The sequence below is a fragment of the Coenobita brevimanus genome, chromosome 14 (genome assembly GCF_032717465.1).
Source record: "Coenobita brevimanus isolate Jiangsu-jjx chromosome 14, ASM3271746v2, whole genome shotgun sequence".
Taxonomy (NCBI): domain Eukaryota; kingdom Metazoa; phylum Arthropoda; class Malacostraca; order Decapoda; family Coenobitidae; genus Coenobita; species Coenobita brevimanus.
In genome coordinates, this window is record NC_136967.1 from 3,198,763 (window position 1) to 3,211,849 (window position 13,087).

Genomic DNA, 13,087 nt, shown 5'->3' on the forward strand with positions numbered 1-13,087 from the left:
CAAGGCATTCACATGAAATCACTAACATACAATCTGACAAAAATTATACATCCCTACTCCTAATTGGTCCCTCTTCCAAATAATCCACAGTACTTCTTAAACCTTGAGGTGCAATGACACTTTTTTTTTTTTCCCCCCTGATAATTCTGATGACAATTTTCTTGCTACCTCACACAATTTTATTCAACTAAGGAAAGATCTCTCACAGTGATGGAATCCAACAGTCTCCATTAATTCACTCACTGGAATGACAGCATTTTTAGTTTGTGCTTGCTACTTCCAGATGACTGCATTCAGAGCAGCACAAATTTTTTGCACTGAAGAGGCTAAATAAACAAAATATGCTGTATGACGGGCTTTGGGTCTCTTAAATCCTCACCATCTGTTTCTATGAAAATTCTTTTACTTTTGGTAGAAAATCTTGTTTAACATCACTTGCTGATTACTATCAAAATGAGCTCCCTCCCTCACATCATTATGATAAAGTGCAACATGGTAAGTTCTCGCAATATGCCACCTTTTATTTTTTTATTTTATTTTTTTCACAATAAATTGAAGAAATACTGCCACTCAAAGTTCCACTGCTACATATAAAACTCAATTACCAGTCCCCCAATTTACAATACCAAATTTATGGAAAGAGTTTTGATATTTGGAACAATTCCCTGATATACAGTACAACAAGGACCACCAAAACTTACATACATTATTCAATGACTCGTTACATTTGCTGAAGAACTCTGTCAGCATGATCTGAATCTCAGTAATATATAGAATCAGACAAGGACTACAAGAATGTAAATAATATGGATGGGATAACAAAACACAACTTTTCAAAACACCGATACAGAATTTTAAGCAATGAAGGGCAATTAACTGCTTAGCTAATGCATTTTGGTTTCATATTCAACACAGAATATCATAAATAATGATATCATTTATTCTCTTTTGAGCAAGTGATACCTTTCAGTAATTTTCTTAAAATTTCTTTAAGCAATATATCAGCCCAGCAAACTAACATTACTCACTTGTTATATGCCACACACATACAGTACTTCTATATTGCCTTCAGAAGGGTCCTAAGTGCACACACACGCACACACACACACACAAAGGCATGGCAGCATCAGATATACAGTAAGTAATTTTATAATGTATATACATACAGATGCACACACTGTACATGCACACACATACTGTATTGAAGGATCATTCAAACGGTAACCAGACTGACAGACATGTTATTTTACCTTACTTTTAATGACCTACACTTCTTCAAATTAATGTCCCTCAGGATAAGAATAAAAATTGACAGAGGTACATATGGCAAGTAAGCAGGCTATTTCATACTACTTAGTACTCTTTACCATTGTAAAAATTGCCCAGACACATAACACATCCACCTCTATAGATTCACCACAGGAGCATTATACTAAATGGAGAGGAGTAATCATATGAGTGTCTAAACATACAAACAAATAGTCAGCAGAGTAACCAAGATCAATGATGCCATGACTACAAGAATATACATATAACCTGGATACTGTACTCTTTAACCTGCTGAGTCTAGAGATGTCTTTTTCATTTTATTCATATCATCTTCTAATTACTTTATTCGACTTAGAATATACTTTTTGAACTGAAAGGGTTAGGTATGACTTTAATAAACCTCTTCAATATGAGAGGCATTTCCTAAGTTAAAAAATGGATGGATGGATGGAAAAAAATAATCAAGAAGCACTGACAGTAAACTAAAAGACAATGTCACCCCATTAAGGAGGTTAAACAGACTTCATACATATTCAACACCTTGTTATATACCATACATACTGTATACTGTATTGCAGAGTTAATATAATGGTAGCATATGGGAACATAAGAATAACTTCTGTATCTTTAGTAAGATCTTAGAGTCAGGATATCTCAACTTAAATCCTTCAATGGCATATTTGAAGTTTTATTTCTGCTGCCACCAGACGGTTATTTCAATTTAAGACAGCCTGCTTGTCGTGACGGGATTAACAAAGCAATAAACTCACCCCTCCATTTAAAAAACTGTCCTAGGCTGAATAACGTTGTCTGGAGATAGCAAGAATAAAATGAAAATAAGTTACCAGACTGAAGGGGTTACATCAGCAGTCTTGTAGCCATTCCCGAGATGCTTAACCCTTTGGCTGCAAAGTATGGACAGTGGATCATATTCTGACAAACTTTAGACACTTTAATTTGGCTCAGAGAATGCCACTGGGGCAAACTAAGTAAAAAATCATCTTGATTAACAAAGTGGCCAAAAGTTTATATGTTATTCTTATTGGTGCCAGATGATTTTACTCAATATATGAAACTCTACTGCAGTCAAAGAATTAAAGCAGGATTATATGAATACTTAACGTAATAAAATACAACACTACAGCAAAAACCCATTCCTTAGGTGCACTACAAAAGCACTTTAAAAACCATTTCCTAACAGTCTGACAGTATGATGAAAACTCTTTACAACAAATGAGACATACTCAGCCTATCCCCCCAAAACAAAATGTTCAAATGAAAAATAATCATCATATAACAAATTTAACTTCAGCACATAATACACTCATACTCCTCCACACCACACCAAATGCCCAAGAATACATGCAGTCACTGTAATACATGCAGATACTGTATTATTCAATCATGTACAGCTTATCAATCATAAAAGCTGCACTGGTGAAAAGTGTAGCCTAATATACAAAAATTCCACATGAAAAAAGAAGGGAAAGAAGCTTAACGTATAAAACATCATTGTTACTAAATGCAAAATATATAACAAAAGCCGGCACACCATAATCATCTCTGCATACCACTCAGGCAGAAAACATAGAATAGCTCCAGAAGCAACAGAAATTACTGTACAGTATACTGTACTGGTCTCAGCATCAATGTCTCACGGGCTACATTTAGCTCTTGAAGAAACACTGACTTACAAATATTTCTTGAACCGGTAACAGCAAAGCAAAACAGCTGAAGAAATATCCACACATCCACACCTCCTGCACATAACCTCATATCTTTTTTAGCCAAACACTTATGTATGTCTCAATAAACTTTTGGATCTGATGAAAAAGGCTGATGAGCACATATGAGTATTAGGATAAATAGGGGAAAAAAGAAAGGTAACAGCCAATCCCACAAACTCCTTCAAGGCATAGGGGCATTTAGGGTATAAATGGCATTATAGTATTTAAAAAAAAAAAAAAAAAAAAAAAAAAAAAAGCTTATGCGAGGCCATCACTCTGGCCAGGACATAGACCACCTGGCAAAGTCTTAAATAATTCACTCATAAGGCTGATATGAATAAAGAAAATCGAATACTCAGTGTAAAGTAACTCCATACTGAAACCTGAGTGTATTATCATCACTGTCAATCTGTTATTAATTAAACTGTGCACCCTTAATGTTAATAGCAGAGGGCTATATTCCTGTAGGTTACATAGCCTCCCTAGCATTTCTTCCTTACCAGTTTCTATCTACCTGTCACATTAATATTATCTTGTATATTACTGCTGTAAGTCTCTTCAGTACCAAAATGATACAAATAATATACAAGAGAACAGTAAGGTGTAAGAGGTTAATCAAATCACTCTGAAAGAGTAAGAAAGACTCCTAAAGCTGATGAGCATACAAGCCAGATTACAAACTCAAGGCAAACCACTGAACTGTCTCAGAAATGGAGAGATATATCAATTACACTGGGTATATTGTATATCCATTTCTTCTCATATCTTATATATATATATATATATATATAATGTATGTATGTATATGCCCACAATACAACAGGCATCCATAAGAAATCAACTAATATCTGCAGAAGTGCGAATTAATGGGCTTCATACTATTTTCAGTATTTCTTGCATTAATTAATTCCTCTGGTGTTAAGTAGTTTTTTAGGTTAATCATTACTGTATAACACTTATACTGAAGTTCTATTGTATCTGATAACAAACATGAAATGTTCGCAGACTCTATACAAGACTTGGTTCCACATCAACTGGGCCTGTGTTAGCGTAAGTATAGAACATGTAATGGTATGTTTGTAAAAATTTCCCAAGACAAATACTGTACTGAATTAAAAATACAGTCTTGCACACCACAAATATACTTTTTCATATTGCATGCTCTAAATTCTTGAGGTTTCCTAGACACTTATGTGAAAATATCCTGACAATGAATTCAGCTTCATGTTTCATTTTCATCATCTTTAACGTCTTACTTCTGGTGGAAAAAAAGATCAAGCTGATGATGATGATAATGTAAAACTAAGCTTCATATTTATGAGGAATCCACTACTGTACACTCACTCCAACTAAACATTTCTGTACTGCAATTTGAAGTTAATGTTGAACAGTGTGTCTGAAGCACAGCGTTTTTGCAACCTATGCTTGTATGCAATTAGCAAGGTTCTATTATATTACGTAGCAGTCATTACTATGGACACCATCGAGTATAATACTGTACTTTTAAAGTTCTTACTTATTAAAGCATGGAGTAATGTAATGTAATCTGTCTTATGACATTGCTGGGTCTTAATTTATAGTCCTTCTTATCTCTATGGCCCTAATTCCCTGTCTTATTCAACTACGAAATGGGATAATCATAGTCAAGCAAACTCTATGTATTTTAATCTATATTGACAGGAGCATCAAACCTCTGCCATGTACTTGTAGAATAATAAAATATTTTGAATGGAAAAACAAAATGTACAGTATGTCTAATTCACAGAAGTGTCTTACGACACTGCTACACAGGACATGTGGGAGGGGAATGTTTCTGCTGGCAGTAGTCATTAAAAATAGTTTATTTGCTGAGCAAGAATGATAAATCATTATTTATACATCAAGTGTTGCAAATCCATGCTTTTAAGCCTACTATAGTGCCAGACATCTGTTCTTGGAAGTAAACCAAACAATTCTAATGAAATATGTAAAGCCTCACGGTATCAGATTTTGCTAATTCACACGCTGCTTTTATTAGAAACCTTAAACATAAGAGATTTTTTATATTAATTTCTGCTTCATCATTATCTTGACCTCTCTTTCCTACCAAAGGATGGGGTGAGGTAGGGTTCATAAAACAAGGAAAGAGAGATCATGAAAGAGGGAGAACTACCTGTTTCGGTCCGACAGTCTCAAGATGATTCTTTTCTTTCAAACATACCTGGTAATTTGTTTGCTTTTATTTGCATTCAAATTCAAGTTATTTTTTTATTTTAACTTTTAGATTCACTGACCACCTACTGGAGATCACACTTTTTGCCATCAAAATTACATCAACATACACACAAGTTAATATCATCATCATCCAGACCTCTTTTCCCATCAAAGGATGGGATGAGGCAGGATTCAAAATAAAGGAAAGAGAATGTACCAAAGTGCGAGAACTATCAATAGCATACCAAATAGCATTGGCCAGGCATTACGGAAAGAATCAGGATGAACTGAAGATTACAAGCGTAAGGTGAAGGTGCTTGAGAAGAAAACTGTTAAATATCTGGAAATTATATTGTGTAATCATAATGAGATGGCGTGCAAGGAGAAACATCACTTTAACGGCGATGAGTCACTGGAGAACTTCGTAGTAGTATGAAGGGGAGAATGGTTAACTTGCATGAGAAAAGGACCCTGCTTGAAGCTCATGTTACTATGATACACTCAGATGGGAGTGAAACCTAGGCAGTGAGTGACAGAGAACTTTCCAGGTAACGGGATGTATTTTAGAACAACTGCAGGCATACGCATATGGAAGACAAGGAATGAGGTGTAGAGTTACTGAATGGATAATAAGATATAAAATCAGACAGCATGGACATATTCAAAGTATGTACATACAGATGCCACAGCAAGTTTGGAAGTGAAAATATGGGGAAATGTTACAAGAGAAGCAATATGTGAGGGGGGGGAAAAAAAAAAAAAAAAAAAAAAAAAAAACAAAGTGAGAGAAAAGTATGAAGCCAAGGTACTCTGGAGGCAGTTCTGCTGTGGCCATTCACTGTTTGGGAGTTCTTGGGAGGAAGCAAGGCATCAGAGATAATTATTTTATTACCGAGTCCATCATAATATTCTTATGCATAATTTTGTTAATCTGTTTTGGACTTAAAGATGCATCACAATTTTCTTGATATATTTAACTTTAAGTTCAAGATATCCAGAAAACTGATACCTATACAATACAATCATCTTCATATTGAACTTTCTTTTATAGTCTGGCTTTTCTAAATTAACTCACAGACACTGAGGTTTTACTGTAAATGAATACAAATCTACCCTCATTGGCAGCTCTTTATAGTACACATACAAGATGCAGATCCATTAACAATCATGTTCTATCATTAACTGCCAATCCCAAATGTATTTTCAGTTGGTTTTCAATAGCAATCGTATCTCATCTGCAAGTTAAAAAAAAATGCAGGCTTCCTATGTAATTCCTGAACTGGTTCTTATATGACTCTATCTATTATGCCTGTGAGGAAACATAACATTAGATATAAAAAATGAGTTTCACCAACATAAAATCCCTCAGAACCAGAAAACAGTTTCTATATCGGAGGCTAACCAATAGCAAGTGGACCATGGATATCTGCAGGTTATGTTCTTTGTCTTGTTATCACAGTTCACTTCCATCATAGCTTTGTAAAGTTCAAAATCTAACATGTTAAATACTAATGAAGATTGGGAAGGTGCTCTTTATGTTTTAGAAACACAATATATAATCACTAAAATGAGGAAATAAAACTAGCTATAGACTAGGGTTAGATAACAGGTCAACTTCTATTTGGATATGATGTGTAGTAATCTGATACTTCAGAATGATTCCTCATAGTACACTTCATTCATCAGAGGATAATACATGCATGTCTGCAGATACATGGATGCCTGCTGTAAATAATAATGAAATGGAAAATAAACTTAGGGTTTAAGCAAGTCATATACAAATTAACATTCCAAGGAATTGTTTCACAGAAGAGGTATCTTACAGTGCTAGTGTACAGTAGCTATTCATTGGAACGGAATACTGTATATACATATAAAAAGAAAATGGAGAAGCACAAAATGATATAATAATGTATAACATATAAGCAAATCAGCCAATGCGAACACTCTCATATTTCCACTCTTTCTGTGTCTTTATATACAAATTTGTTAAGAAAATAATCCTGACACAGACTGTGTACAGGCCATGGCCCAAATGATGACCTCACCTGCCAATACAAAATGTACGCACATAGCCTGAACGATTCTATGGACTATTTGCAGCATCAAGCAAAACTGCTACAAGTGTGAGGAGACATTACTGAAGAAAAATAAAAATCTATATATACAGTGTACACAGAATTAGCATTATAAAGTTTTGGAGCTAAGTGTATAGTGATTATAGTCTGGAATAAAATTAGACAGTATATCTGACCAAATCACCCCTTCGTTTCAAGCTGTACATGATAAACAAAATTATGTGCATAACCAGACATATGCACTGTATATTCATTTTTTTTTATTCTCTGCACATTCACACAAACATAGATTCCTCTTATATTCTCTCTCACACACACACACACACACACACACACACACACACACACACACACACACACACACACACACATACACACAAACACACACACACACATACACACAAACACACACACACACACACACACACACACAGCATGCATGCAAGCAGCCACACATTACTGAACATACAGTATACCATTACCTGTTAATAAACATCTATACTATAAATGGAAATGCAAAAATGTATCTTTGAATTATATATTTTTCTACCTAAACTGCATGATTAAAGGAAATACCTGCATTATGCAGGACATTATGCATAACAAATACCTACGCATCTACAAAATTACATTTTTGCATAAACTCTTGACTAATGATAAACTCAACATTCATAAAAGGTAGAGTGCCACTTATACACACATACAGTACATCCACAATTCCACATCCACACCCACATACAAACGAGCATTACATAGTAGGACAAATGCATGCCATAGTCATGCTGCTAGTACCTAAAAATCTGACATATCACAACATGTAAAACTCTTGATGTTCTCAACAATGAGGCTAGTTATGTCACTACCTGATGCATTTTATAAAACTTGGACTTATAATGATACTTACCTCTCTCTCTGTTAGATTACCAGTAAGAATCACTAACCTTGCAAGAAACAAGGATTTCTACCTAGTCTATTGAAATAACAAGATATAAGAAGTTTAATAGCAATTAGTATAGCTTCAAGACGGTTCCAGTCCTGATAAACAACCTACACAGGGAAGGGTAGTAACTTCAAGCAGATGCTTCAAGTTACTCTTCTTTACATAGCATTTATTATACTGTATACCATTATCATTATTATTCTCTACTGACTGAGTGGTGGACTGTTGGTATTAGGAAGCAGGAATGGATAAGGGAATGACAGATCTAAATACTAACTGAAATTAATTGTTTAGTACTGTTGGAGTTTATTCTTAACCCCTTAAATACGGTGGCATCATTTTTAATTAAATCCTTGCTAATCATCACCATTATCATCTTGCCTTCTTGCTGTCTACAGACAATCTCATTCAGCTTCCAAAACTTTTCAAACTGAAGGGGTTGGATAAAACCTTAATCAATGCCTTCCACAATACAGCTGAATGAAGCAAAGAATAAAGTTGCTGGGCAGTAGCAAGAATAAACTAAAAAAAGATGTCACAGTATTGAAGGGGTTAATATCGTACACTTCCTCACTGTATATTTTGCTCAAGCATACATGCTGAGAAGTATTGTCACAAATGTATTAGCTACATGCAAAATATTCTCCCAGACACTATATACCTTCCTCACATAACAACTTTCTACAGACTATTATACATATCACTTGACCAGCACACAATCATTTAACTAAGTGTATGCTGCTCCACACACCAAACTGCCCCATTTACACTAAAATCACCACCTACAAAGACAACCTTTCAAGCCTTAGCAATCATTCAGACCTCAATTTGATCTTAACTTTAGGCAAGATCATAATTCTCAAAACTAGGCTTTCCCACCAAGCTTTAATCATTTCTCTTTCCAGTGTGGCCTCTGTGTTTTCTTCCAAATATTAATCATAATCTTCACACATTCATTTATTTCTGTATATCAAATCTTAGCTTCCATAGTACTAAATTTTTTTTCCTTAAAGTCAATAAATCAAGCTTATACCCCTTTCAACCCTACAGTCCAATGACATATTTTACTGATTTATTCTTACTATATTCAGATAGTTTTTTTTTCATTTTTTGGAGAAACCACCTGAAATACTGCGTTTAGAAACTGTCTCAATTACCCCTCCCACAACCTGTTCCCTAAGCTGAATAAAATTGTCTGAAAGTAGCATGAATGAAATACAAAATGTATGTCATCAGACTGAAGGGGATAATAATATTTTCTAATGGAGCTTGTATTGAAATCCCCCACAGCTCCACTTTCCAGAAAAGCCTCATTCTCAGCATCAGCCATTTGAGGAATAATTCAACTTCAATTGCAGATTTTACTTTACAGACAACTGGAATTTTAAAATTTGACTGGGTACCTAATATGACCATGATATATTTAAACTGTTAACCATATACAGCAAGTCTTCACTACAAGCTGCCTTTTTTTACATTCTTTCTGGCTATAAGTCCATAGTGAATAACAGAAAAATTGTCTAGTACAGTTCCTTAGCTACCTATCAAGCTGAATTTATGCTCTCTATTTACAGTACCACCTATAAGAAAAACATTGTTATATCTTGGGACACATCTCACACTTATTCGAGCAATCCTTCTTTTAAGTAAGAGATGTATCCTAAAATACTGAATACATCTGCTATTGTATCATGGGAAACTAGGAAATTGGTTTCATGGATAAGTGAAACTTTAACACTCAATTGTTTTTTTGGTTAGTTAATTCACATTTGGAGAGATTTTCTAGGAAAGGTTACATACTGCCTTGATAAAGTGGTTCAATATGATACGTCTTTAACAGAAAAAAAGTTGAAAAAGGCAACTTGTAACGAGAATTTACTGCAATGAAGACAATCAGCAGCTTAAATGGATCCATGGACAATGTACACTTATTCAGTCCTGAGCAAGTTAAATGACATCAGCAGCTCTCATAAAGATTGCAAATGATTTAGTCAACACCAGCGAAGCCCACTGTTCCCTCAATGGCCTTGATCAGTTTCTCTCGTAGCTCATGGTAGGACTTGTATGGGGGCAGGTCCAGTCGGTTGAAGCTGAAAGTAGGTTGGGCAGGGTTACTTATCATAACAATCATCATCGTCATCATCACTGTCATCATTTTCTTCTCCCAGCCATGAAAGTGAGTTGATAAAAACTGAAAGCGCTTCATATGGAAAATTTCCCTCCAGATAAAAAATGAAGCCTACTTATCATGAAAGAAAAAAACCCTTGTATTGAGTCAGATGTGTCCCACAAGTTAATTTAGCACCAGAAGATAATGCACTCTTCAAATATAATTAGGCCATGACAAAGACTGAAAATTTAAAGAATTAAAAGCTATGACAAGTTAATAGTGGTAGGTGGTGGCAACCATCATCCACTCACTTGGTGTAGTGCTGCCTACTGCTTCCTTGGCCTTTATCATTCTTTTTCTGTGCCTACCCTACTCTCTTCCTATTTCTCTCATTTTTCCTGTCATTTCTTATTGCTTTTCTTTCCTTTACAGGTGGCTTTACATTGAGTGACAAGCCAAATGATTTCCTATAAGTCAAGAAACCACTTACAACGCTGGGTGGTAACCATATAACCAAACTATACGTGCTCCCCATGTGTCAACAAGTGGGTTGGTGGAGGATTAGTGCCCCTCCCCGTAAAACAAAAAACTCAAAGTCAAGGCCACCCCTTATGGGATTATGGCATCTGGCAATAGATAGACAGACAGACAAGGGAACAGTCCGTGGATAAATGTGCGGAAGAATGTGAAATGTAGAAAAACTGATGAAGTGAGGTTTTGAGGAAAGGATATCAGTAACATGATTTCTGCCCATTCAAAAATAATGAATTCATTTGGTCACAGACCAGTGCTGTCAGAGTCAACTGTTTTGGAATTATGGCACTGACTTTTAAAGTCAACAGTGAGAAACAGGTCAGGACACTTGTTGAACATAGTACAATACTGGCAATGTACTGTACTGCTATTATACCATTCTAATCTAATCTAAAAATGACCGTCATGTTTCCTCTTCAGGAATCCCCATGTTGGGGTTGGTACAGTTGTTTTCTATAAACTAGAAGCTAAACCAAGGGCCCAAAGCAGCTACTGTAATTACTTCACAACAAATGCTGACAGCTGGCAGCAAAAAAGATTTTGTGATGTGTAATAAGAGTTTCCACTCACTCAATGTAGTGCTGTTTTGGGTGTCTGCCCTTTCCCCTTCTTCCATCCTTCCTCTTCTGTCTTTCTCACCTTCACTCTTTCCTCTTTCTTCTGCCTACGGATGACTTTACACTCCCTCTTCTGTCTTTCTCCCCTTCATTCTTTCCTCTTCCTTCTGCCTATGGGTGATTCTACACTGAGTGACAAGCCAAATGGTTTCCTGTACACCAGGAAACCATTTACTAGTGGGTGGTAACCGTAGAACCAAATTGTGGTGACTGGTGGTTTAGTGGGTAATCAAGGTGCTCCAATCGGATTAAGCCTGTGTAGGTTTACTGTATATCCAATTTTTTTTTTTTTTAAATGCTAGGAAGAAGGAACCAAAGGCTAGGAGCCCACAAACTGTTCCTTCCAAGAAAATAACAAAAACAATGCAAGAGAGAGCCAAATTCAAGATCTGATCATTTTGAGATGCCTGGACACACTGCTTTTGAAAGACTGGAGATCATAGGAAGCAGGAAATACAGACAGAGGGAGATGGTTCCAGAGATGACCTGTTGCATAAATGAAGGACTGGGAGTAACAGTTAACTCTTGCATTACAGAGTTGGACAGAAAAGGGATCAGAGTCTGTTGCTAGATGGGTGCTATGTGCCTGTCGTAGAGGTGGAGGGATGCAAGCAGACAGTTCAAAGGAGCAGTGACCATTGAAGTAGTGACAGAAAAGAGATAAAGATGCAACAGTACAGCAAAGTGACAGAGGTTGAAAGGAGCCAGTAAGAGGAGAAGAGTTGATGAGAAGAAAAGCTTTTGACTCCACCCTACTGGGGTTTACTGGTCATGTAATGCCACTCAGGGATTAGTGAGGCTGGTCACTCTCATCCTAAATGTCAGAACCAACTTACCCAGCCCCAGGTTCCTACGCTCCTCATGGGGTGACAGAGGATTGGATGATGGATGGACGAATGGATAGTAATAAAATTTGCAACTATGTGAGCTTTTTAGCCTGGACTCTGACTCTGTGTACAGTCACTTGGAGGAAGGATCACCAAGTGACTCTACTTGTGGCTGGATGTTTCCTGTCTAGGAGTGATAATTGTGAGGCCAGCTACCAAGCTTGCAGCCACATCCACTCTCATAATAGTACCTCCCACAGTCAATGGTAGCCATCCATCTACTACCTACCGTCATTAGATACCATAAAAACAAGCTACCACTCATCCAATGCCAAACAGCAATTAGGCACAGAATAATACGGTATCTATTGATAGTAACGTACTTTTCATCATCATCTAATCCTGTGTTGCCCCATGAGTCCAGACTAGGCAAGTCAGTCCTGATATTTAAGATGAGAGTGACCAGCATCACTCATCCCTGAGTGGTATTACATGGGCAATGAACCCCAGCTACCCCTTGGATATACACCTGCACAGGCTCAATCTGATTGGAGCACCTTAATTACCCACTAAACCACCTGACGCCATAATTTGGTTACATGTTTACCATCCAGCATAGTAACCATTTAGCTTGTCACCAGCATAGTAACCATTCAGCTTGTTACCAGCATAGTAACCATTTAGCTTGTCACTCAGTGTAGAATCAACGTAGACAGAAGGAAGAAGAAACAATGAAGGAAAGACAGAAGAGGAAGTAAGAAAAGAAAGACATAAGAGAAAGGAAAGAAAGAC

At 36.3% G+C, this 13,087-nt stretch overlaps 1 protein-coding gene across 1 annotated transcript in view; it reads right to left on the minus strand.

Annotated features, from left to right (window-relative positions):
* Window positions 1-9,969: 9,969 nt before the first annotated feature.
* The window catches only part of Nedd4 (E3 ubiquitin-protein ligase Nedd4), a 58,619-nt gene continuing 55,501 nt past the window's right edge, over window positions 9,970-13,087 (minus strand). The window contains exon 22 of the mRNA XM_080286985.1: window positions 9,970-10,297. Coding sequence (XP_080143111.1) covers window positions 10,195-10,297 — 103 coding nt within the window. The 3' untranslated portion in view covers window positions 9,970-10,194. The remainder of the gene's footprint in view (window positions 10,298-13,087) is intronic.